Source organism: Chelon labrosus (genome assembly GCF_963514085.1).
Source record: "Chelon labrosus genome assembly, chromosome: 10".
In the NCBI taxonomy this organism is placed as follows: Eukaryota; Metazoa; Chordata; class Actinopteri; order Mugiliformes; family Mugilidae; genus Chelon; species Chelon labrosus.
The window spans coordinates 10,669-36,915 of record NC_140360.1 but is presented as its reverse complement, the minus strand read 5'-3'; the positions used below and the strand labels follow the sequence as shown (position 1 = coordinate 36,915).

At 44.7% G+C, this 26,247-nt stretch overlaps 1 protein-coding gene across 1 annotated transcript in view; it reads left to right on the top strand.

Moving 5' to 3' along the window:
* The window catches only part of cacna1fb (calcium channel, voltage-dependent, L type, alpha 1F subunit), a gene marked incomplete at its 5' end in the record, with an annotated part of 32,730 nt that extends 11,800 nt beyond the window's left edge, over positions 1-20,930 (top strand). The window contains 41 exons of the mRNA XM_084553783.1: positions 1,069-1,220; positions 1,609-1,683; positions 1,803-1,884; positions 1,988-2,014; positions 2,087-2,247; positions 3,226-3,451; positions 3,587-3,794; positions 3,871-3,991; positions 4,424-4,499; positions 4,577-4,646; positions 4,721-4,781; positions 4,873-4,975; positions 5,626-5,755; positions 8,146-8,205; positions 8,283-8,389; positions 9,148-9,235; positions 9,618-9,725; positions 11,117-11,169; positions 11,323-11,469; positions 11,561-11,762; positions 11,899-12,057; positions 12,129-12,239; positions 12,632-12,715; positions 13,408-13,536; positions 13,637-13,702; positions 13,827-13,918; positions 14,005-14,164; positions 14,463-14,590; positions 14,706-14,802; positions 14,886-14,988; positions 15,116-15,217; positions 15,314-15,444; positions 15,562-15,693; positions 15,771-15,828; positions 15,934-16,156; positions 16,240-16,347; positions 17,410-17,543; positions 17,620-17,732; positions 18,374-18,692; positions 18,773-18,873; positions 18,977-20,930. Of these exons, the coding sequence (XP_084409909.1) occupies positions 1,069-1,220; positions 1,609-1,683; positions 1,803-1,884; positions 1,988-2,014; positions 2,087-2,247; positions 3,226-3,451; positions 3,587-3,794; positions 3,871-3,991; positions 4,424-4,499; positions 4,577-4,646; positions 4,721-4,781; positions 4,873-4,975; positions 5,626-5,755; positions 8,146-8,205; positions 8,283-8,389; positions 9,148-9,235; positions 9,618-9,725; positions 11,117-11,169; positions 11,323-11,469; positions 11,561-11,762; positions 11,899-12,057; positions 12,129-12,239; positions 12,632-12,715; positions 13,408-13,536; positions 13,637-13,702; positions 13,827-13,918; positions 14,005-14,164; positions 14,463-14,590; positions 14,706-14,802; positions 14,886-14,988; positions 15,116-15,217; positions 15,314-15,444; positions 15,562-15,693; positions 15,771-15,828; positions 15,934-16,156; positions 16,240-16,347; positions 17,410-17,543; positions 17,620-17,732; positions 18,374-18,692; positions 18,773-18,873; positions 18,977-19,234 (5,065 nt within the window). The 3' untranslated portion in view covers positions 19,235-20,930. The remainder of the gene's footprint in view (positions 1-1,068; positions 1,221-1,608; positions 1,684-1,802; positions 1,885-1,987; positions 2,015-2,086; positions 2,248-3,225; positions 3,452-3,586; positions 3,795-3,870; positions 3,992-4,423; positions 4,500-4,576; positions 4,647-4,720; positions 4,782-4,872; positions 4,976-5,625; positions 5,756-8,145; positions 8,206-8,282; positions 8,390-9,147; positions 9,236-9,617; positions 9,726-11,116; positions 11,170-11,322; positions 11,470-11,560; positions 11,763-11,898; positions 12,058-12,128; positions 12,240-12,631; positions 12,716-13,407; positions 13,537-13,636; positions 13,703-13,826; positions 13,919-14,004; positions 14,165-14,462; positions 14,591-14,705; positions 14,803-14,885; positions 14,989-15,115; positions 15,218-15,313; positions 15,445-15,561; positions 15,694-15,770; positions 15,829-15,933; positions 16,157-16,239; positions 16,348-17,409; positions 17,544-17,619; positions 17,733-18,373; positions 18,693-18,772; positions 18,874-18,976) is intronic.
* Positions 20,931-26,247: the final 5,317 nt, after the last annotated feature.

Here is a 26,247-nt window from a genome sequence, read left to right as displayed (position 1 = left end):
GCTACCAGACTCTAGTCATGTGACCTTCAGGTGATAAAAACCTAAACTCTCCACCATCATTTAGAGCTGAACACTTGGAGGAAACGTCTTCTACAAACATCCAGAGTCCAGATGAGTTTGTCTCAGATCTGGTTTTTGGATAAGTTGTCCTGATCTTGTCCTGACATTGTCCTGATGTTGTCCTGACATTGTCGTGATGTTGTCTTGATGTTGTCCTGATGTTGTCTTGATGTTGTCCTGATGTCCTGACGTTGTCTTGATGTCCTGATGTTGTCTTGACGTTGTCCTGATGTCCTGGCGTTGTCTTGACACTGTCCTGATGTCCTGATGTTGTCCTGATGTTGTCCTGACATTGTCCTGACATTGTCTTGACGTTGTCTTGATGTCCTGGCGTTGTCTTGACGTTGTCCTGACGTCCTGACGTTGTCTTGACATTTTCCTGATGTCCTGACGTTGTCTTGTTGTTCTGATGTTGTCCTGACATTGTCCTGACGTTGTCTTGACATTGTCCTGATGTCCTGACGTTGTCTTGATGTTGTCCTGATGTCCTGACGCTGTCTTGACATTGTCCTGACGTCCTGACATTGTCTCAACATTGTCCTGACGTCCTGACGTTGTCTTGACGTCCTGATGTTGTCTTGACGTTGTCCTGATGTCCTGGCGTTGTCTTGACACTGTCCTGATGTCCTGATGTTGTCCTGATGTTGTCCTGACATTGTCCTGACATTGTCTTGACGTTGTCTTGATGTCCTGGCGTTGTCTTGACGTTGTCCTGACGTCCTGACGTTGTCTTGACATTGTCCTGATGTCCTGACGTTGTCTTGATGTTGTTCTGATGTTGTCCTGACATTGTCCTGATGTTGTCTTGATGTTGTCCTGACGTCCTGACGTTGTCTTGACATTGTCCTGACGTTGTCTTGACATTGTCCTGATGTCCTGACGTTGTCTTGACGTTGTCCTGACGTCCTGACGCTGTCTTGACATTGTCCTGACGTCCTGACATTGTCTCAACATTGTCCTGACGTCCTGACGTTGTCTTGACACTGTCCTGATTTCCTGACGTTGCAGAGAGTTCAGTAAGGAGAGGGAGAAGGCGAAGGCTCGGGGAGATTTCCAGAAGTTGCGTGAGAAGCAGCAGATGGAGGAGGACCTGAGTGGATACATGGACTGGATCACTCAGGCTGAGGACATGGACGAACTGGACGAGGACGGAAATCATCGTAAGACGGGGAAACATTTTGGGAAGGTCTTGTCTGAGGACTATTATCTATGGTCCAGAATAAGACATCCCCAGTCCAGAGAGGACAGACTGTCCAGGCTCTAAATGTCTCCGGATCATTTATTCACAGATAATTAAAATATGTTAATGAGTCGACTAATGAAGACAAAGCTGATTGGTCTCAGAGAGCCAATGACGTTTGAGTAAAGAGTAAATATAGTCTCCTTCCTCCTAGATTCAATAACAGAAATTTTTCTGAGATCAGATCTCAAGTGCTGGCTGAGGACAGAGACACATTTTAATTAAGACCAGGTGGAGACACAGGGACTTAGAGATGGACAGGTCTGGATGTTAGTGAGCAGTAGTTAAATGTCCTCTGTGTGTCCCAGGTCCGTCTCTGGGGGACCTGTCTGATAAGAAGAGGGGAAAGTTCGGATGGTTCAGTCACTCCAATGAAACTCATGGTGAGACCTTTACTTTGACCTAACACCTGTCTGTCTGCTGGGACTCTGTCTGTGAGGGACAGGAGACAACACAAATGTTATATCCACTGTCTCTCTGTCTCTCTGTCTCTGTCTCTCAGCGAGTCTTCCTGCCAGTGAGACAGCGTCTGAAAACACAGAGAACATTGATGAGGATCACACCAACTGCTGTCAGTCCTGCTGGTAATGAACCTGTTGCTCGTCCTCTGGTTAGACGTGTATGATATCCTACTGTAGCGCCCCCTCAGGACAAACTGTGAACTGACAGCAGTGTGTTGTGTTTCAGCGCTCGGATGATGAAGATCGGCTGCTGGTGAGTTCACTGACCGTCAGACATTCTGTAATAAATGTTAGTTCAGCAGCGTGACGTCTGTCTCTGTGTCAGCCGGACGCTGCGTCGCTGGAATCGAGTCTGTCGCAGAAACTGTCGCACCGCCGTCAAATCGGTGACTTTCTACTGGCTGGTCCTGCTGCTCGTCTTCCTCAACACCTCCCTCAGCGCCTCGGAGCACTACAACCAACCCGACTGGCTGACTCAAGTCCAGGGTAACAGCACCAACTTTGACTGGACTCACCTGTCCAGTAAAGTTCTCAAAGGTTTCACAGCGGTGTAGTTTTACCAGATGAAGCTCCTCAGAAAAAATAATCCAGGAATAACAAACACAATACAGCCATCTAGTAGTGAACATGACCTTAGCAAAGAAATGTGTCATGCCCTGGTGACCAGTGACCAACAGACTTACGGAGGAAATGTCAGTATTTTTATGGACTCTACAATGTGCACAATGGTAGAACTTAATGATGTACAGGCTACATAATATGGCACATGGAATATACCATTACCCATAATCCTCTCTGTTCCACTCTGCCATGCTCGGTGTCATTAGAAACTAGAGAAGCTGCTCTTTCCATTGATACCAAGCATCACATAGCTGGAGCTAACCAGCTAGCCTCAGCTAACAGACAAAACAAACAGACAAACTTTAAATTTCTCAGTCATCATGTCAGAATTTCTTCTTCAGTCTCAATATTTCATCAAATCTAAAAACAAATGACATCAAAAGTCACTAATATATATTTTATTATCTTCTGTCCTTTAGAGTCTATCCACATGATTCTACATCAGCTATGAACCACATGGTGACTTGACTGATAGAATCTGAACCCTTGTGCCTCACCGTCATACATGGTCCTCGTGGTCTAATGGTGGTACTACAGATAATAAACAGCCATCTAGTAGTGCGTTAGCTTAGCATTGATATGTAGCATGCCTTGGTGGCTGGTTTCACATGTGTGAACAACATGGAGGAAATCTGAATCTTCTTCTGGATTGTATAATGATCACAATGGTAGAATGTGATGATGTCCACCTGCTAACAGGTTTGTTAAGACTCTAACTATCACTACAAGGTCAGTGAGGTTCAGTTTCTACCTGGAGCCTCCGGAAGTGCTTCATCCACAACAACTATTCACCAACATAATCAGACTCACCCTCTGTCTCTGTCTCTGTCTCTGTCTCTGCAGACATCGCCAACAAGGTGCTGCTGTCTCTCTTCACGGTGGAGATGCTGCTGAAGATGTACAGTCTGGGTCTGGCTCATTACTTCGTGGCGTTCTTCAACCGCTTCGACTGCTTCGTGGTGTGCGGTGGCATCATGGAGACCATCCTGGTGGAGCTGGAGATCATGCCTCCTCTGGGGATCTCGGTGCTGCGCTGTGTCCGCCTGCTGCGAATCTTCAAGGTCACACGGTGAGATCAAAACTAGTTGCCCTAAGAGAGTCTGGCTACAAAGTACTACTGATTCCACTACAGGAGGCAATGTACACACAGTTCAACCTTGTGCACATTAAACAGTCCATAAGACTATTGTTATTTCCTGCTCAGCCACTGGACGGCGCTGTCCAACCTGGTGGCGTCGCTGCTGAACTCCATGAAGTCCATCGCCTCGCTGCTGCTGCTGCTCTTCCTTTTCCTCATCATCTTCGCTCTGCTCGGCATGCAGCTGTTCGGAGGGAAGTTCAACTTTGACGAGACACAGACCAAGCGCAGCACCTTCGACGCCTTCCCGCAGGCGCTGCTCACCTGCTTCCAGGTAAGTCAGCACGCTGGGCACTTGCTGATGTTGCGGCGTGTAGGAGGCGTGTCCCCGCTGACTGCTGTGTGTTTAGATCTTGACAGGCGAGGACTGGAACGTGGTCATGTACGACGGCATCATGGCATACGGCGGGCCCGTGTTTCCAGGGATGATCGTCTGCGTTTACTTCGTCATCCTCTTCATCTGTGGTAACTGTATCCTTGATGACGCCTCAGCTCCTTCACACAGTCACTGTTCGTTCATAATAAAGCATCATACATGCTGGAACTCAGGACATCTTGGGCTATGCAAAGCTGTGCATCTAGAACATAGAGTTTATTAAGTATAACTAGCAAACAGCACAACGAGCTCAAGTTGCCTCAACTGATTTTAGCTTTAAAATCCCGTCTTTATATTCACCCAGGAGTCCTTGTTGCTTTGCTGCATATTTAGAAACACTGCCAAGGGGATTGCCCACTTTTTTCTAACTTTTACTCTACGTGAGGGACAGGAAGTAAAGCCAGAAACAAAACACCAAGGAAGAAACTTTCAGAACAGAAACAGGAAACACACAGAAAACCAAACAGGATTACGAGTGAGGTAATAAAACCCAATATCATGACTACAATGTCCTCAACGAGCATCAGACATCCTGCTGAACGTCTTCTTGGCTATCGCCGTGGACAACCTGGCTGGAGGAGACGGAGACGACAAGAAGAAAGAGTGAGTGATGTACAGAGGAGAAGAAGACATAATGCTGGGTGTTTATGTCCTGTCCAACTGTTTTGTTGTTTGTCCAGTGAGAAGACGGAGGGAGCTGAGGAGGAGGAGGAGGAGGAGGAGGGGCAACCGGAAAAAGAAGTGGTGAAGGTGAATATGGAGGCGTGACTGTGACAGCTTAAAGATCTGTGATCAGTTTGTCTTAGAGCTGTTTGTCTCTGCAGGTGGACATCGATGAAGACACAGAGTATGAGGAGGAGGAGGAGCTTCCTGAAGGAGAGGACGGTGCGTCCTTTTAGATCAGGACACGTGTTAAAGATTCACACATGGATCTTCAGAGTTTGTTTCACATTTTCTTTTCTCCTCTTCGTCCCAGACGGAGGAGTCCAGTTAAAGATGGCTGATCTGGCTCCTCCTAAAGAGAAGATTCTTCCCATCCCAGAAGGAAGCGCCTTCTTCTGCCTCAGCAAGACAAACCCGTGAGTGTGTCGACGTTAACCCATCTGTACGAGACAACCAACCAAACAGATGAGGAGATGTTAAACTAAATGTTCTGATTCTGGACAAATTAAGATCCTTCATCAGCCTCTCATTAACACCTGATCTAGACAGGTCCAGGTGTGAACACTGATCTGGTCTCTAGTGTCCAGGTTAAACAGGTCCAGGTGTGAACACTGATCTGGTCTCTAGTGTCCAGGTTAAACAGGTCCAGGTGTGAACACTGATCTGGTCTCTAGAGTCCAGGTTAAACAGGTCCAGGTGTGAACACTGATCTGGTCTCTAGAGTCCAGGTTAAACAGGTCCACGTGTGAACACTGATCTGGTCTCTAGAGTCCAGGTTAAACAGGTCCAGGTGTGAACACTGATCTGGTCTCTAGGGTCCAGGTTAAACAGGTCCAGGTGTGAACACTGATCTGGTCTCTAGAGTCCAGGTTAAACAGGTCCAGGTGCGAACACTGATCTGGTCTCTAGTGTCCAGGGACACAGGGACTTAGAGATGGACAGATGAGACCAGGTGAGACCAGGTGAGACCAGGTGTTGATGTGAGGACTGAACGAAGTCATTGATTAATTCTAGGACAGTTACCGTTCCTCCTGCTCCAGGTCCAACTCTTTGTTTTTGGTCACAGGATCCGTGTGGGCTGTCACACTCTGATCCACCACCACATCTTCACCAACCTCATCCTCGTCTTCATCATCCTCAGCAGCTGCTCATTGGCTGCTGAAGATCCAATCAGAGCCCACTCCTTCAGGAACAACGTGAGTCTCAAACAAACACAGGAGTTACTTGATTTAAAGTTACGGTTGTTTATCAGGTTGGAGTGTGGAGGATGTCACCCACCAAGTGGACTAAGTCAGATGGTTCTTTGATCAAGGCAACCACATCAAGTTGACCTACCCACATTTTTTGTTGTGTAGTAAATGTGGCTTGGTCTGGAGTCTCTGGAGTCTGAGTCTGCTCCAGCAAAGATCCAATCAGATCATGTAGGGCGGGGCTTAATGTTCAATCTGATGTCCGATGCTTGTAGCTCCATGACATGAAACTTGAGCTCGCTTCTCTTCTGACTGAGACGTCAACCAGTTCTTAACAGTCAATGTGTTTGAGTGACTCTTGCTTGTTGCTCTCGTTGCTCATCATGTAAACACACCAATACACATCATCTGAGCGCTGTGGAGTGGATTTAGTTTAAACGTCTCTGATTGGTTGGAGGACTGTCCAGCTGATGCGGAGGGATTTATTTCTCTGGATCAAAATAAAATCCAGTCGTTACTAAACAGAACAAATGCCTCTGTGTCAGAATAAAAGGAAGCAACAAGAGGCGCAGACAGCTTCCTGGTCCCTCAGCCAATCAGAGCTCGGTGTTGTTCAGCGAGGTCGTCTCTTCTCTGGGGTTAGCACTGAGGGTGGGGTGGGGGGATGAGGGGGCGGAGCTTCAGCCGATTAACCAGCAGAAGTGGGTCAGTGACTAACGAGGTTAAAGATGGAAACACATGGAAACACATGGAGAGAGAAAATCACCAGTTTACTGTCGGAGCCTGAGGATGAACGTGCACACAAACGCACACAAAACACACACAACACACACAAAACACACACAACACACACAAACACACAGCGAGCAGCAGCTGTCTTCATGCTGGACGTAGTAATTAACAACAGCTGACTTCTAACATGCAATCAGCTGACTCTGTTCTTTGTGAAAGTTTCTCTTTTTCCATCAGGAGGAAACAACAAACCCTTGAATCCTCCGATTTCATTTGGTCAACTTTTAATTTTTTACCCAATTATCTTCTTAAAAATATGAAGCTGTGTTTAAATATGTCAATGTGCAGCTTCACGATGAATCAGTGAAATCCTTGTGTGTGTTCTTTTAAAACCTCTTTGAAGAATAAATCAGTCATCCTTTTAAACCGTGATCCTTTTAAACCCGTCATCGTGTCTCAGCTTCATATTATTCTGTCCACGTTTGTCTCACTGTCTCATGTTGGGACTCTCTGACAGTAAAGAGATTTTGTGTTTTATTTCTTTGCTGTATCTTGGTCATGAACATGAACCAGTCAGGGACACCCCTCCTCATTCACTGGGTTCTCTTATTTTTTAGTATTTTCTGCTAATTCCTTCTGTTGTCCTTTAGAGTCTACCAACATGATTCTACATCAACCACATGGTGACTTGACTGATAGAATCTGAGCCATGTGTGTTAATCTCATACATGGTCCTAGTGGTCTAATGGTGGTACTACAGATAATAAACACAATACAGCCATCTAGTGGTGAAAGTTAGCTTAGCATTGATATGTAGCATGCCTTGGTGACTGGTTCCCCTGGGGAGTTCCATGTGTGAACAACATGGAGGAAATCTCAATCTTCTTCTGGATTGTATAATGATCACAATGGTAGAATGTGATGATGTCCAGGATAAATAAAATGTCCAAATGAATCAGTAGAGTCCTGTAGCCAGATACTGACAGGTGTGGGTTGACTGAGATGAAGTGGCTCATGCACAGATAAAGATATAGACAAATATAATCCTGTAGTTATGAGGTAAACGTACAGCACCAGTCAAAAGGTTGGACCTTCTTGTTCAAAGTTATTTCTTTCTTTTTTATTATTTTCTATATTTGTAGACTGATATAGAACGAACAAGCAACAAACCAGAATAAATTTTATATTTCTATTTTAAATATAGGATTTTATCTTTCTATACTTCATCTCAGTCTGCCCAGACACGTATCAGAATCTGGCTACAAAATCCTACTGATTCCACTACAGGAGGCAATGTACACACAATTCAACCTTCGGACATTTTATTTAGCCTGGACATCATCACATTCTACCATTGTGATCATTATACAATCCAGAAGAAGATTGAAGGCATGCTACATATCATTGATAAGCTAACTGTCACTGCAAAATGGCTGAGTTGTGTTTAATATCTGTAGTACCACCATTAGACCACTGATTCTATCAGTCAAGTCACCATGTGGTGCATAGTTGATGGAGAATCAGGTGAATGGAGTCAAAAGGACCACAGAAGATAGATGTAGAAAATAATAAAAAGAAAGAAACACGACTGAATGACAAGGTCCAAACCTTTGACAGGTTCTTTGTTTGGTTCTGAAGTATTAACGTCATCAGTGTGTCCACAGATTCTGGGATACGCAGACTACGCCTTCACCTCCATCTTCACAGTAGAGATCCTGCTGAAGGTAACACTCCTGGTTTTAGGTTGAATGGATGAATGTCAGAGCTGCTCTCGGTGCTGACGTCCTGTTTCTTCTGTCAGATGACGGTCCACGGAGCGTTCCTCCATCAGGGTTCCTTCTGCAGGAACTGGTTCAACTTGTTGGATCTGCTGGTCGTCAGTGTCTCGCTCGTCTCCTTCTTCCTGCAGTCAGTATTTCATTCTGAGCTTCTTTAGGCCTGAGTCTGGTCTATTTACAGCAGTGTGTCCACATCTGGGCTCATTCTGTCTTTTACCCACCGGACAGAGAACCTGCGTCTCTGCCAAACTGGCCCGGACCAGGAAGCAGCAGCTGTACATAAACCAAGCATGAGAATCATTTAGTAGTTATCAAACATGCAGCTGAAGCAGAGCTGAAGCAACGTATCACAGGGCACTGTCACAGTATTTAAATGTGGAACTGTAAATGTTTTACAGCTCCAATAAAAGCTACAAGGTCCCAGAAACCCTAGTGAACGGGCCGGTGAGCTCCCGTCCTCTGTTCGAATCAATTAGAGACATTGATGTCCTCACTGGTTCCAGTGGCGTCTCCTCCATCTTCTCCCTCTAGTTTCTCATTTTTCATTCGTCTTTACTTTTGTCCTCAGACTTCTTAAATCCTGACGCTGCTCTCAGAGCTTCTGTGGTGATGAAAGACAGAATGAGAGGAAACAGAAAGAAACTCAGACCTCTGACTAGAAAAGAAGTAAAGAAAGAAACACTAACTATTACCTTTTGAGGGGATGGACGTGTTTGTTTTTTAAATCACTGATCAGATTTTATCTTATTTCTATGAAAACATTAGATCTGTTTCTGTTAGAAACTAATTTTAACATCTGTCTGCAGGTTACAGGTGTGTAAACACTGATCAGCTGTTACTGTTGAGGCTGATGCAGGTGAATAAAGTTCCTGGTGTTTGTGTCTTTAGCTCCAGCGCCATCTCCGTGGTAAAGATCCTGAGAGTCCTCCGGGTTCTCCGACCGCTCCGAGCCATCAACAGAGCCAAAGGACTCAAGGTAACATCATTCATGTCAGTGTCTAGAGAAATGTTCGGTTACTGCTGTGATGCATTCACTGAACAATGATGCAGTCATTTAACATTATGCATATGGATGAGGGAACTGTGATGCTACCTGTACTGGAACATGTTTCAACCATGAGGATGAACCGTCCAGGACCATCCTGGACCATCCTGGATCATCCTGGACTGTCCTGGACCGTCCTGGACTATCTTGGACCGTCCTGGACCGTCCTGGACCATCCTGGCCTGTCCTGAACCATCCTGAACCATCCTGGATCATCCTGGACTGTCCTGGACTATCTTGTTGCTCCATCAGGATCCCGTACTCTCTGGTGTGTACTTGCTGTCAGCCTGATGTTGGTGTGTTTGTGTTGCAGCACGTGGTCCAGTGTGTGTTCGTGGCCATCAGGACCATCGGGAACATCATGATCGTCACAACGCTGCTTCAGTTCATGTTCGCCTGCATCGGAGTCCAGCTCTTCAAGGTGAGTCCAGGATGACGACGACCTCTGAACTCAGCTGCTCCACAGAACATGTTCCATTAAGTTCAAAACCTCAGAAACAAATCTCTCTTCTAGTTCTAGTTGTTCTAGTTGTTGTTTCTTCCTGGTTCTAGAAACCAATGAAAGGCTGCCCCCATCTGTTCTGTCAGAGACATGACACCAGCTGCACCTTCTGATCGATGATATTATATTATTGATAGATCATTACATTATTGATAGATCATTACATTATTGATAGATCATTATATTATTGATAGATCATTATATTATTAATAGACCATTATATTATTGATAGATCATTATATTATTGATAGATCATTACATTATTGATAGATCATTACATTATTGATAGATCATTACATTATTGATAGATCATTATATTATTAATAGACCATTATATTATTGATAGATCATTACATTATTGATAGATCATTACATTATTGATAGATCATTATATTATTGATAGATCATTACATTATTAATAGACCATTATATTATTGATAGATCATTATATTATTGATAGATCATTACATTATTAATAGATCATTATATTATTGATAGATCATTATATTATTGATAGATCATTATATTATTGATAGTTCATTATATCATTGATAGATCATTATATTATTGATAGATCATTATATTATTAATAGACCATTATATTATTGATAGTTCATTAAATTATTAATAGATCATTATATTATTAATAGATCATTATATTATTGATAGATCATTATATTATTGATAGTTCATTATATCATTGATAGATCATTATATTATTGATAGATCATTATATTATTGATAGATCATTATATTATTGATAGTTCATTATATCATTGATAGATCATTATATTATTAATAGACCATTATATTATTGATAGTTCATTAAATTATTAATAGATCATTATATTATTAATAGATCATTATATTATTGATAGATCATTATATCATTGATAGTTCATTATATTATTAATAGATCATTATATTATTAATAGATCATTATATCATTGATAGTTCATTAAATTATTAATAGATCATTATATTATTGATAGTTCATTAAATTATTGATAGATCATTATATCATTGATAGTTCATTATATTATTAATAGATCATTATATTATTGATAGTTCATTATATTATTGATAGATCATTATATCATTGATAGTTCATTAAATTATTAATAGATCATTATATTATTAATAGATCATTATATTATTGATAGATCATTATATCATTGATAGTTCATTATATTATTGATAGATCATTATATTATTAATAGATCATTATATTATTGATAGATCATTATATTATTGATAGATCATTATATCATTGATAGTTCATTATATTATTGATGGTCTTTGTGTTTCAGGGTAAATTCTATCGCTGCACAGATGAAGCCAAACACACTCCTGAACAGTGCAAGTATGTTTGATTTTCTATTGGTTGAAATGCTGACGTCAGCAGCTGATTGGTTGATTGATTAGTTCTCTATCTGTCTCTGTATGTCTCTATCTGTCTCTTCATGTTTCTGTCTGTCTCTTCGTGTCTCTACATGTCTCTGTGTGTCTCTTCCAGGGGGACGTTTGTGGTCTATAAGGACGGGGACGTCAGCCACCCCATGGTCAGGGAGAGGATCTGGCAGAACAGTGACTTTAACTTTGACAACGTCCTCATGGGGATGATGGCGCTCTTCACCGTCTCCACCTTCGAGGGTTGGCCAGCGTGAGTCTCTACAGACACAAACCCTCCAACCGTCCAACCGTCCAACTGTCCGTCGCGGTCAATAAAGTTTAATGAACCTTTCTGTCTCCAGGCTACTCTACAAAGCCATCGACGCCAACGGAGAGAACTCTGGTCCCATCTACAACTACCGGGTGGAGATCTCCATCTTCTTCATCGTCTACATCATCATCATCGCCTTCTTCATGATGAACATCTTCGTGGGCTTCGTCATTATCACGTTCAGAGAGCAGGGAGAGCAGGAGTACAAGAACTGTGAGCTGGACAAGAACCAGGTCAGTTCACCTGGCTCCACCTCATATTTATATTTATATTTATTTATGGAAGATGTCACATAGCAGAGCAGTTTTTTTCGTCTGTAATTTTGCAGATCACTGTTGAGTTATTGAATATTAAACCTTTCCCCCTCAGCGTCAGTGTGTGGAGTATGCTCTGAAGGCTCAGCCGCTGAAACTTTACATCCCCAAGAACCCGGTCCAGTATAAGTTCTGGTCCATCATCAACTCGACGGGATTCGAATACGTAATGTTTGTTCTAATCCTGCTCAACACCGTCACTCTGGCAGTTCAGGTGAACATCAGCTCCTCCTCAAACTGTGACCCCTGCAGGACAAACTCTGAACCTCTGCTTCTGTCCTGCAGCACTACGAGCAGTCCAAAGGCTTCAGCTACATCATGGACATCCTCAACATGGTCTTCACCGGACTCTTCACTGTGGAGATGCTGCTGAAGCTGCTCGCACTCAGACTCAGGGTGAGGAAAACAAATGCACCTGATCATGGTCTTTGTCCATCACACCATGGTTGTTCAGTGGATTCATCAACATTAACATTAGCCAATGAGAGAGAGGCCTTTAGCTTCTTAGAAGTTCCCTTGGGTTCCTTTGGGACCTCTCAGACTATTATGGAGTGATCTTTGTTGGTGGACCACTCCTGTGGAGGGGAACAGTCGTCTTCAATCTGTCTGACTGTGGATTATTTGTGGGTTCCAAACTCTTTAGAGATGGTTCCGGAACCTTTTCCAGCCTGATGAGCAACAACAACTCTTTCTTTATACTTAAATATTATTTATTGATATTTAATTATTAACAATGATGTGGGTTCAATGTTTTCCACTCTTGTTCAATGTGTTTTTCTTCCTTCCAGCATTACTTCATCGATGCCTGGAACTCGTTTGACGCTCTGATCGTAGTCGGCAGCGTGGTTGATATCGTTGTCACTGAGTTCAGTGTGAGTACTCAATCAGTTTCATCAAATCCAAATTGACATCAAATGCAGTCCATATTGTTTTTATTATCTTCTGTCCTTTATCGTCTATCAATGATTCTACATCAACTATGAACCACATGGTGACTTGACGAACAGAATCTGAACCCTGTGCCTGAAATACAACTACATATATGTTCATTTGTCTCCATCTAGTGGTCTAATGGTGGTACTACAGATAATAAACACAATACAGCCATCTAGTAGTGACAGTTAGCTTAGCATTAATATGTAGCATGCCTTGGTGACTGGTTTCCCTGGGGAGTTCCATGTGTGAACAACATGGAGGAAATCTCAGTCTTCTCCTGGACTGTATAATGATCACAATGGTAGAATGTGATGATGTCCAGGCTAAATAAAATGTCCAAAGGTTGAACTGTGTGTACGTTGCCTCCTGTAGTGGAATCAGTAGGATTTTGTAGCCAAAACCCAATGTGGAACACTTTGGGTTCTTTGGTTCTCCAGATGTCCAAATGGAGAGTGGGCCTGGTTCTATTGTTACTAGAACCTTTGTGGTATTTCTCTAAACTCTTGGTCCAGTTCTAGTCAAGGGGTTGCTGAATGAGTTCAGAATGATATCATTGCTATCAGGGTGTTTTCTACGATCTAATCTAGAAGACATTTGAGATGTTAAAAATCTGTCTCTGTGTCTCCAGAGTGGCGAGGACAGCTCCCGTGTGTCAATCACCTTCTTCCGCCTGTTTCGAGTCATGCGATTGGTCAAGCTGCTCAGTAAAGGGGAGGGGATTCGAACACTGCTGTGGACGTTCATCAAATCACTGCAGGTCAGAGGGGCGGGGCTAAACGAGGGGGCGGGCCTGCTGTCTTGCTCCGGGGCTCAGCGGCAGACAGACTCTGACCTCTGATTCTGTCCTCTCTCTGCAGGCGCTGCCGTACGTCGCTCTGCTCATCGCCATGATCTTCTTCATCTACGCCGTCATCGGCATGCAGGTAAGTTCACACCTGATCTGGTCCTTTAACGGTTCTCTTACTGTCAGTACAACGGGTTTGGGTCTGTCTGGTCACCTTCCAGAGAGACGTTCCAGGCTCTAACGTTCTCCTCTGTGTTTGTCAGACGTTTGGGAAGATAGCGATGCAGGATTACACTCAGATCAACAGGAACAACAACTTCCAGACGTTTCCTCAGGCCGTTCTCCTCCTCTTCAGGTCTCACTGAGAACATGGTCTCTGTTTTAATCTGGGTTCTGGACCAGACCAGGGCTCAGGTTTCACTCTGTTCTGTGTGAGTGCAGGTGTGCCACAGGTGAGGCGTGGCAGGAGATCATGTTGGCCAGTCTTCCAGGTAAACGCTGCGACCCTGAGTCTGACTGCGAGCCGGGGGAGGAGTTCAGCTGTGGCAGCAACTTCGCCATCGTTTATTTCATCAGCTTCTTCATGCTGTGTGCTTTCCTGGTCTGAACACACACACACACACACACACACACACACACACACAACACTGGACCCTGACCCCTGACCCTGACTCCTGACCTTTACCCTGACCCTGACCCCTGAACTTTTTAAGGTTTTTTAAGATGAGATGAGACTCTTATTGATCCCGAGGGTAAATGTTACAGCACCAGGAGACTGGTTAAAATCAAATAGAAATGAACAACATTAACGTTTATTAAAGAAGAAGAAGAAGAAGGAACTAACATCAGATCTCTTCTTCTTCTGTGGTTTAACGACACGTCCTCTGTTCTGTCTTCAGATCATCAACCTGTTTGTTGCCGTCATCATGGACAACTTCGACTATCTGACGCGTGATTGGTCGATTCTGGGGCCACATCACCTGGATGAGTTCAAGAGGATCTGGTCTGAGTACGACCCGGAGGCCAAGTACGTCTGCTGGGTTAAACTCAGCCTAGCTTAGCCTAGCTTAGAGTAGCTTAAAGCTTAGACTAGCCCCGCCCACTCCTGCAGATGTGAGTCAAGGTTTGTTCTCTGTTCTCAGAGGTCGGATCAAACATCTGGACGTAGTTGCTCTGCTCCGGAGGATCCAACCTCCTCTGGGCTTCGGGAAACTCTGTCCTCACCGGGTGGCCTGCAAGGTAACATGTCCTCCATGTCCTTCATGTCCTTCATGTCCTTAGTGTAGGACAGTGGTCTCACGTTGTCCTCCTGTCTGTCTCAGCGTCTGGTGGCCATGAACATGCCTCTGAACGCTGACGGCATGGTGACCTTCAACGCCACGCTGTTCGCTCTGGTCCGGACGGCGCTGAAGATCAAGACCGAAGGTTCGTTGGACACGTTGTCTGAAGATGAACTAGAGACTGTCTGTCTCAGTCTCTGTCTCTGTCTGTTATTGATGTTGAATGCTGAGTGTCCTCTAACCGGCGTCCGTCCCATGGATTCTGTTGCTAGGTAACCCTGACCAGGAGAACGAGGAGCTGAGGGTGATCATCAAGAAGATCTGGAAGAGGATGAAGCCGAAGTTGTTGGACGAGGTCATCCCACCACATGAAGGTAGTAAGACAGGGTAGCACTGATGGGGGGGGGGGGGGGGTAACGTCCCTGCAGGACTCTGATCGGTCCTCTGTCCTGTCTTCTGTCCCCCCACAGAGGAGGAAGTGACCGTCGGGAAGTTTTACGCCACCTTTCTGATCCAGGATTACTTCAGGAAGTTCAGGAAGAGGAAGGAGAAAGGAGGACTGGACGGAGAGACAGATGCCACCAACCCGTCTGCTATCCAGGTCTGTCTGTCCACCTGTCTGTCCACCTGTCCGTTGGTCTCTCTCCGTCTGTCTCTCATTTATAAAACGTGTCTCCCTGCCTGTCTGTCTCTCTCCCTGACTGCTGTCCCTGTGTAGCTATGTAAGGCCGGTCTGAAGACTCTCCAGGACCTGGGTCCAGAGATGCGTCTTGCTCTGAATGAGGACCTGGAGGACGAGGAGGACGTTGTGATGGAGGACGAGGAGCTGGAGGACAACGCTGAGTATCAGGTCTGAGTTAGAACCAGAACCAGAACCAGAGACGTTAATGTTCAAGACAACGTCTCAGTGTCTTTGTGTCTCTGCAGAACGATGACGGCTTCAGACCAGAGACAGAGAGGCGGGGCTCCTTACTGACACCTACTGGTAAAAGACAACCTGTCTGTCTCTACCTGTCTCTCTCTCTACCTGTCTGTCTACCTCAGATGAAACAACATGGCTGCCAGTGTGACGTGTCTCTCTGTCCTCCAGGTCCAGGCGGAGTCGTGGGGGACGGCGGCGTCTCTAACGGAGGACTGGTCCACCGGGTCGGGTCTTTCACTAAGACGGTGAACGGCGGCGAACACGACCAACCGCTACGACGTGGAGACAGCACCAGGTCATCTGTCAATCATCCGCACCGCCGCCGGGCGTCCGCAAAGAACGGCGTCCTAGACCACGCCCACAAGAGGCCGTCATACCACAGACATGGAAGGTAGGACGTCACCACTAGGAGCGGCTGTGATCAGTTTTGATTGACGGGTGTTTCAGCCAATCACACAACCCTTTGGTCTGCAGGCGGGACTCCAGAGACAGGTCATGGAGGAACGGAGACATGGAGACGTACGGAGAGCAGGGTTACTACAGCAGAGAGGAAGACAACGACAGCATCGGCTCCAGAGACAGGTAAGAGACAGACAGGTAGAGACAAACAGGTAAGAGACGGACAGGTAGAGACAGACAGGTAGAGACAAACAGGTAGAGACAGACAGGTAAGAGATGGACACGTAAGAGACAGACAGGTAGAGACAGACAGGTAGAGACAAACAGGTAGAGACAGACAGGTAGAGACAAACAGGTAAGAGACAAACAGGTAGAGACAGACAGGTAAGAGACAAACAGGTAGAGACAAACAGGTAGAGACAGACAGGTAAGAGACGGACAGGTAAGAGATGGACAGGTAAGAGATGGACAGGTAAGAGACGGACAGGTAAGAGATGGACACGTAAGAGACAGACAGGTAGAGACAGACAGGTAAGAGACAAACAGGTAGAGACAAACAGGTAGAGACAGACAGGTAAGAGACAAACAGGTAGAGACAGACAGGTAAGAGACGGACACGTAAGAGACGGACAGGTAAGATACTGATGTTCTAACCTCTGACGTTCTAACATCTAATGTTCTAACGTCTAACCTCTGACGTTCTAACCTCTGACGTCTGACGTTCTAACATCTAATGTTCTAACGTCTAACCTCTGACGTTCTAACCTCTGACGTTCTAACATCTAACGTTCTAATGTTCCAACGTTCTAACCTCTGACGTTCTAACATCTAATGTTCTAACATCTAACGTTCTAATGTTCCAACGTTCTAACCTCTGACGTTCTAACATCTAACGTTCTAACATCTAATGTTCTAACGTCTAACCTCTGACGTTCTAACCTCTGACGTCTGACGTTCTAACATCTAATGTTCTAACGTCTAACCTCTGACGTTCTAACCTCTGACGTTCTAACATCTAACGTTCTAATGTTCCAACGTTCTAACCTCTGACGTTCTAACATCTAATGTTCTAACGTCTAACCTCTGACGTTCTAACCTCTGACGTCTGACGTTCTAACATCTAATGTTCTAACGTCTAACCTCTGACGTTCTAACCTCTGACGTTCTAACATCTAACGTTCTAATGTTCCAACGTTCTAACCTCTAACGTTCCAACCTGTAACGTTCCAACCTCTGTGTCTGCAGACATTATCCTGACGAGCCTCCTCTCTACAGAGACCACTACAACGGCCACGCCCCCTACAACAGTAGCTATGGTAACGGCTACAGCGACGGTCGGAGGACCACTCGGAGACGCCTCCTCCCGGCAACGCCCACAGGTAACCACACGTCCCATAATCCTCTGCCCCACCTGACATCACGTCACTGAGAAGGTGCGTTGGTTTTGTTCACCAGGTCGTAAACCATCGTTTAACATCCAGTGTCTGAGGAGACAAGGAAGCAGCGACGACCTCCCCATACCTGGAACGTACCATCCTACCTCCCCCCCACGCCGCACACACACACAGGTAACACACACACACAGGTAACACACACAAACATGCACAGGTAACACACACAAACATGCACAGGTAACACACACAAACACACACAGGTAACACACACACACACGCAACACACACACAGGTAACACACACAGGTAACACACACACACACACAGGTAACACACACAAACATGCACAGGTAACACACACACACACACACACACACACACAGGTAACACACACACACACACACAGGTAACACACACAAACATGCACAGGTAACACACACAAACACACACAGGTAACACACACACAGGTAACACACACACAGGTAAAACACAAACACACACAGGTAACACACACACAGGTAACACACAAACACACACAGGTAACACACACACAGGTAACACACACAAACACACACAGCTAACACACACAAACACACACAGCTAACACACACAAACACACACAGGTAACACACAGGTAACACACACAAACACACAGGTAACACACACCAACACGCACAGGTAAAACACACCAACACGCACAGGTAACACACACAAACATGCACAGGTAACACACTCATACCTCTTCTTTCTCCTCTGCCACCTCCTCCTCCTCCTCCTCCTCCTCCTCCTCTTCCTCTTCCTCTTCCTCCTCCTCAGCAGACGTTCAGTAGTTACGAGTCCCGCCTCTCCTCCGCCGCCTCCTCGGCGTCCTGGGCCAACCCGTGTCCTCGCCGTGGTCGCCTCCTGTATGCTCCTCTCATCCTGGTGGAGGAGGAGGGCAGTCCTCCCTGGGCAGGAGGAGGTGCCGGTGGTGAGGGTAAGAAGGGAGGTGCAGGAAGAGGTGAGAAGACTTTTCAGATTAAAAGCTTTTATTGTGAAACAGGAAGTAGTGAAGTGTGTTGTGTGCTCTCAGGGGTCAGTGTGACGGGTGCAGCTCCCAGACCGGCCTGGTACGGTGGCTCCGCAGGGACATCAGGTACAATAACTCCTCATGACATCATGTTACCATAGAGACTCTCCTGATTGGCCTGAACGTGTCACGTGACTGTGTTGTAGCTCCGCCCCCCTACCGAGCGTACACCACCCTCAGAGTTCCCTCCCAGCTCGGAGCCCAGTTCACAGAGAAGAGAGGGTCAGCTGACAGTCTGGTGGAGGCGGTAAGGACACATTCATCACTGATTGGTCAATAACTGATGCTCAGTGGCCACGCCCCCTCCTGTCTAAGTTACTGACCAATCACTGCTTCCCGTCTCATTTCAGGTTCTGATCTCAGAGGGTCTCGGCCTTTACGCCAGAGATCCGAAGTTCGTGGCGTTTGCGAAGCGGGAGATCGCCGACGCGTGTCACATGACGGTGGACGAGATGGAGTCGGCCGCCAGCGACCTGCTCGGCTCAGGAAGCCACGCCTTCCTCAGCAACGCCGACCCCGCCGCCCTCTACAGCGACGAGGAGCCAATCAGGACGGGCCGAGACGAGGACGAGCTGGCCGACGAGATGACCTGCGTGACGTCGTTCTGAGGCTCTGGACCAATCAGGAGGGAGAGAGGCTGGAGGGGGCGTGGCCTCTGAGCAACAGATGATTGGATGTCCACTGACAGGAAGAGGAAGGACTGAGCGCAGGATGTTATCAGGAAGAAAGGATGAAGACGAGAAAATGAATCAAAGACAAATTCTAACGGTTGAAGAAGGGATGAGAAAAATAAAAACAGGAAGAAGAAATATCTGACCCCACAGAGCGACACTGGTCACACTCTACCCACAATGCATCTGTGCTGCTGTCATCTTATAATGTGTATTTAATTAATTTAAGCAGCTGCTGTAAATATGAATCTGAACGAATGAAAGTAATTAATTATATTTAAAGTTTGAATTTCAGCAATTTTTTTTTGTGAAATTCAAACTTCAACATTAATATTTGAATTTCAGTTTGAACATGTGAAAGTTTATTTATTTCTGACCAGGAAATATTTAGTTGCAGTTTCTTCAAAATTTCATTTTAAGAATTTTCTTCCAACGGCTCCAAGTTTCTAGTTTTATTTGACACTGACCAACAGAACCAGCAGTGACTGCAGTATTAGCTTAGCATTAGCAGCAGCGACCAAAACACTACATAACACAAAGTTTTCAATTCAGACAGAGAGTTAGCTAAACGCTACTCTATACAAGAGCTAATTCTGTAATGTTAGCTTGATTTGAGACATGTTAGCATTAGCATTAGCAGAACCTCACCACATCAAACACCACAGCAACAGTATTTTGACCAAATGCTATGCTAAACTAATGCTAACAGCCTGATAATACTACAGTAGCTTACTGTAGTATTTTCAGGCTGTTAGCTTAGAATAGCAGTGAGCTCAGATACTGTTACAGTTACTTTCTAAACAAACATTAGCATTGGCCCTTAACCTCCACCGTATCCTCAGCCTTTAGCACATACAGCGAGCTAGCTAAACATAAAATAAACAGCCGCTAACTCAGCAGTTAGCTCGTGTTTGTGTTGTGATGTTTATGGTGATAATTCAACAATACAGCTAGCCTAGCCTAGCTACACAACAGTGAAAAAAGAGAAAACTACATAAAACCCTTAAAGCTGTCTGACACTAATGATGCTAACAGATCCCAGCTACACTGTTAGCTAGTTGGCTAATGCTATACTGCTGCTGCTGTTTGTTTTTAAAGCGTCTGTAAGTGAATTAATTTTATTGAAATGAAACCAAAGAACTGAGAGACGCTGAACTCACCGTGAATAAATTCATTTACTGAGACATGATTCATTTCAAATATGTTTGATTTCTTTGACACTTTACAAACCCTCGTCTGAAATGAGCTTCTGTAGATAATTAAACATGTAATAAACGGATGAAGCAGACTGTCGCTCTGTGGAGACTCAGGTTTATTTCTCGTGTTTTGTGGACGTCAGACCTGAAAAGACGTTTTTGACTCTTTTGTTTTTTCTGAATCAGAAGAATCTTAGTGTTTGTTTTTTATTTTTTATTCTCTGGGTTTTTCTTGGGTTCTTTCGTCCGTGTGTTTGTGTTTTTGTCGTCTTTAGATTTTTCTCTCCAGGGTTGAGTTTAAGGGCTTTTATTCATTTCTCCCAAAACCTGATGGAAACCTGATTTACCTCAAATAAAGACACAAGACAAACTGCTGCTGGACTCATTTATCATCCCTCAGTGAAACACTATGACACCGTTATTATGATCATGATCTGTAGATGTACACATAGATCTATAGATACGTAGATCTAGATATGTGTAGATCTAGATATGTGTAGATCTATGTATATATAGATCTATAAGTAGCGCTCCCCTCAGTAGCCATGTTGATGAGGGCAGGGCTTTTGGGTTCTTTTAACTAATGTTTTAATCCTGATTAACTCAGTTTTAAATATTATCTTGGATTTCACACATGAAATATTTTGAACCAACCTATTTAATCACCTTTCTTAAGTTAAAGTTTTGATGAGGATGTCTGTAAATGTTCCCTTTGAATAAACTACTTCCACCTTTTCCAGGTAAGTAATAAAATAACACAACACAGGATTTTAGAAAAATAGTTCTCAGTTATTTACTGAATGAACTGATTATTTGTAACAAAAATAAGAAAATGCAATAAAAATATAAATGTTCCTTTTAAACCTTCAAAATAAAATGTCCTTTTTCTTTTAGGAGAATACTGTAAATGGATTATCCCTCTTTTAAGGACATACTCTCATTGTTGTACCACATATAAACAACAATACAAACACTTCAACTGGTTTAACTCAGAAAAGTTCAGTTTACCAAACTCCTTGTCACTTGAACTTAATTAGTGGCCCACACACCTTAATGCGCCGTCTATTAAAGCCAGCAACTAAAACTATTCTAAACTAAATGTAGCGTAGCAGCCTGATGCCGTGCTGGTGTTCAGTGTGGCCCAAAACATAATGACCACTTCACTCGTCAGCCAGCAAAATAAAACGGAAGGTACCTGAGTCAACGGTCCTGTCCCGTCTGTCCTCCAACAGTCACAGGTGCAGGCTCAGCATCAGATCAGTCCTGGTTACTCTGTCCTGGTTACTCTGTCTCTGTCCTGGTTACTCTGTCCTGGTTACTCTGTCTCTGTCCTGGTTACTCTGTCCTGGTTACTCTGTCTCTGTCCTGGTCACTCTGTCCTGGTTACTCTGTCCTGGTTACTCCAGCTCTGTCCTGGTTACTCTGTCCTGGTTACTCTGTCCAGGTTACTCTGTCCTGGTTACTCTGTCCTGGTTACTCTGTCCTGGTTACTCTGTCTCTGTCCTGGTTACTCTGTCCTGGTTACTCTGTCTCTGTCCTGGTTACTCTGTCCTGGTTACTCCAGCTCTGTCCTGGTTACTCTGTCCTGGTTACTCTGTCTCTGTCCTGGTTACTCTGTCCTGGTTACTCTGTCTCTGTCCTGGTCACTCTGTCCTGGTTACTCTGTCCTGGTTACTCCAGCTCTGTCCTGGTTACTCTGTCCAGGTTACTCTGTCCTGGTTACTCCAGCTCTGTCCTGCTTACTCTGTCTCTGTCCTGGTTACTCTGTCCTGGTTACTCTGTCTCTGTCCTGGTCACTCTGTCCTGGTTACTCTGTCCTGGTTACTCCAGCTCTGTCCTGGTCACTCTGTCCTGGTTACTCTGTCTCTGTCCTGGTTACTCTGTCCTGGTTACTCTGTCCTGGTTACTCTGTCTCTGTCCTGGTTACTCTGTCCTGGTTACTCTGTCCTGGTTACTCCAGCTCTGTCCTGGTCACTCTGTCCTGGTTACTCTGTCTCTGTCCTGGTTACTCTGTCCTGGTTACTCTGTCCTGGTTACTCCAGCTCTGTCCTGGTTACTCTGTCCTGGTTACTCTGTCCTGGTTACTCCAGCTCTGTCCTGGTTACTCTGTCCAGGTTACTCTGTCCTGGTTACTCTGTCTCTGTCCAGGTTACTCTGTCCTGGTTACTCTGTCCTGGTTACTCCAGCTCTGTCCTGGTTACTCTGTCCTGGTTACTCTGTCCTGGTTACTCTGTCTCTGTCCTGGTTACTCTGTCCTGGTTACTCCAGCTCTGTCCTGGTTACTCTGTCCAGGTTACTCTGTCCTGGTTACTCTGTCTCTGTCCAGGTTACTCTGTCCTGGTTACTCTGTCCTGGTTACTCCAGCTCTGTCCTGGTTACTCTGTCCTGGTTACTCTGTCTCTGTCCTGGTTACTCTGTACTGGTTACTCTGTCTCTGTCCTGGTTACTCTGTCCTGGTTACTCTGTCCTGGTTACTCTGTCCTGGTTACTCCGGCTCTGTCCTGGTTACTCTGTCCTGGTTACTCCAGCTCTGTCCAGGTTACTCTGTCCTGGTTACTCTGTCCTGGTTACTCTGTCTCTGTCCTGGTTACTCCGGCTCTGTCCTGGTTACTCTGTCCTGGTTACTCTGTCTCTGTCCTGGTTACTCTGTCCTGGTTACTCCGGCTCTGTCCTGGTTACTCTGTCCTGGTTACTCTGTCTCTGTCCTGGTTACTCTGTCCTGGTTACTCCAGCTCTGTCCTGGTTACTCTGTCCTGGTTACTCTGTCCTGGTTACTCTGTCCTGGTTACTCCGGCTCTGTCCTGGTTACTCTGTCCTGGTTACTCTGTCTCTGTCCTGGTTACTCTGTCCTGGTTACTCTGTCTCTGTCCAGGTTACTCTGTCCTGGTTACTCTGTCCTGGTTACTCCGGCTCTGTCCTGGTTACTCTGTCCTGGTTACTCTGTCTCTGTCCTGGTTACTCTGTCCTGGTTACTCTGTCTCTGTCCAGGTTACTCTGTCCTGGTTACTCTGTCCTGGTTACTCCGGCTCTGTCCTGGTTACTCTGTCCTGGTTACTCCGTCTCTGTCCTGGTTACTCTGTCCTGGTTACTCTGTCTCTGTCCTGGTTACTCTGTCCTGGTTACTCTGTCTCTGTCCAGGTTACTCTGTCCAGGTTACTCTGTCCAGGTTACTCTGTCTCTGTCCTGGTTACTCTGTCCTGGTTACTCTGTCCTGGTTACTCCAGCTCTGTCCAGGTTACTCTGTCCTGGTTACTCTGTCTCTGTCCAGGTTACTCTGTCCAGGTTACTCTGTCCAGGTTACTCTGTCTCTGTCCTGGTTACTCTGTCCTGGTTACTCTGTCCTGGTTACTCCAGCTCTGTCCAGGTTACTCTGTCCTGGTTACTCCAGCTCTGTCCAGGTTACTCTGTCCTGGTTACTCTGTCCTGGTTACTCTGTCTCTGTCCTGGTTACTCTGTCCTGGTTACTCTGTCTCTGTCCTGGTTACTCTGTCCTGGTTACTCCAGCTCTGTCCAGGTTACTCTGTCCTGGTTACTCTGTCCTGGTTACTCTGTCTCTGTCCTGGTTACTCTGTCCAGGTTACTCTGTCCTGGTTACTCTGTCCTGGTTACTCTGTCCTGGTTACTCTGTCCTGGTTACTCCGGCTCTGTCCTGGTTACTCTGTCCTGGTTACTCTGTCTCTGTCCTGGTTACTTTGACTCTGTCCTGGTTACTCTGTCTCTGTCCAGGTTACTCTGTCCTGGTTACTCTGTCCTGGTTACTCTGTCCTGGTTACTCCGGCTCTGTCCTGGTTACTCTGTCCTGGTTACTCTGTCCAGGTTACTCTGTCCTGGTTACTCTGTCCTGGTTACTCCGGCTCTGTCCTGGTTACTCTGTCCTGGTTACTCTGTCTCTGTCCTGGTTACTTTGACTCTGTCCTGGTTACTCTGTCTCTGTCCAGGTTACTCTGTCCTGGTTACTCTGTCCTGGTTACTCTGTCCTGGTTACTCCGGCTCTGTCCTGGTTACTCTGTCTCTGTCCTGGTTACTCTGTCTCTGTCCTGGTTACTCTGTCCTGGTTACTCTGTCTCTGTCCTGGTTACTCTGTCCTGGTTACTCTGTCTCTGTCCAGGTTACTCTGTCCTGGTTACTCTCTCTCTGTCCTGGTTACTCTGTCTCTGTCCTGGTTACTCTGTCTCTGTCCTGGTTACTCCAGCTCTGTCTTTCCGGTCGATAACAGCAGATAATCCCTCAAACAGTTCATCCAAGGGAGTCAAACTTTTATCCAGAAGGTGTCTGTCCACTACTCATGAACTGACTCGAGCTTTTACTCCAAGGTAGCTAAGCGTTAGCATTAGCATTAGCATTAGCGGTAGCTACAACTAAACAGTCCGACACTCCGTGTAGAACTTCCTCCCGTTTCTCAACATGCAGCTCGTCACTGTCACTGTGTAAACAATCATAAGATACAAGTTACACACTGGTTAGTGTAGGCCTACTTCTACTAAACAAAATAATACTTAGTGTACTTCTACTAAACAAAATAATACTTAGTGTACTTCTACTAAACAAAATAATACTTAGTGTACTTCTGCTAAACAAAATAATACTTAGTGTACTTCTGCTAAACAAAATAATACTTAGTGTACTTCTGCTAAACAAAATAATACTTAGTGTACTTCTGCTAAACAAAATAATACTTAGTGTACTTCTACTAAACAAAATAATACTTAGTGTACTTCTACTAAACAAAATAATACAGAATACCTCCGTATCACTCTTCTCTCTGTCCGTCCTGAAACACCTGAGACCTGACGATCCAGCTGATTGATATTAACCCCATAAATGCTGGTTTCTAGAAATACATTGACCCTGAAATGAAACAATAAACATCTAATACTTTTTAAACTGTTTTTAACATTCTATCATAACTTTGAATAATTAATTCCAACCTTTTTTAATAGCACTTTTTTATATGCTTTGAATAATTGATTTCAATGAGCATAACTTATTATCTCATATTTTTTAACCGGGTTACATATAGATCTATAGATCAACACATATATAGATCTATATAGATCTACACATATATAGATCTATATAGATCTACACATATATAGATCTATATAGATCAACACATATATAGATCTATATAGATCTACACATATATAGATCTATATAGATCTACACATATATAGATCTACACATGAGATCTACACATATATAGATCTATATATGTGTAGAGATCTACACATACATAGATCTATATAGATCTACACATATATAGATCTATATAGATCTACACATATATAGATCTATATAGATCTACACATATATATAGATCTACAGATCTATAGATCAACACATATATAGATCTACACATATATAGATCTACAGATATATAGATCTATATATCTGTAGATCCTTTATGACTCATGTTCTTCTAACAGTTCTCGTTCAGGTTATTTCTCTGAGCTCTGCTTCCACCTGCTGGTGAAAAACCAGACCACACTGTAAACCTTCATCATCATCATCATCATCATCTTCATCATCATCATCATCATCTTCAACATGTTTCATTAGAATGTTTTTACCTTCTTTTTTTTAATTCTCAGATGTTAAATGATAAATTAATTGGACACAGCATCCTCCCCCTTCCTCCCCCTCCCTCCCCCTTCTTTTCTCATCCCTCCCCCCTCCTGTCCTCTCTCTCCTCCCCTCTCTCTCCTCCCCCTCCTCCCTTCCTCTCCATTTCCTCTCCTCTCGTCAGGCGGCAGG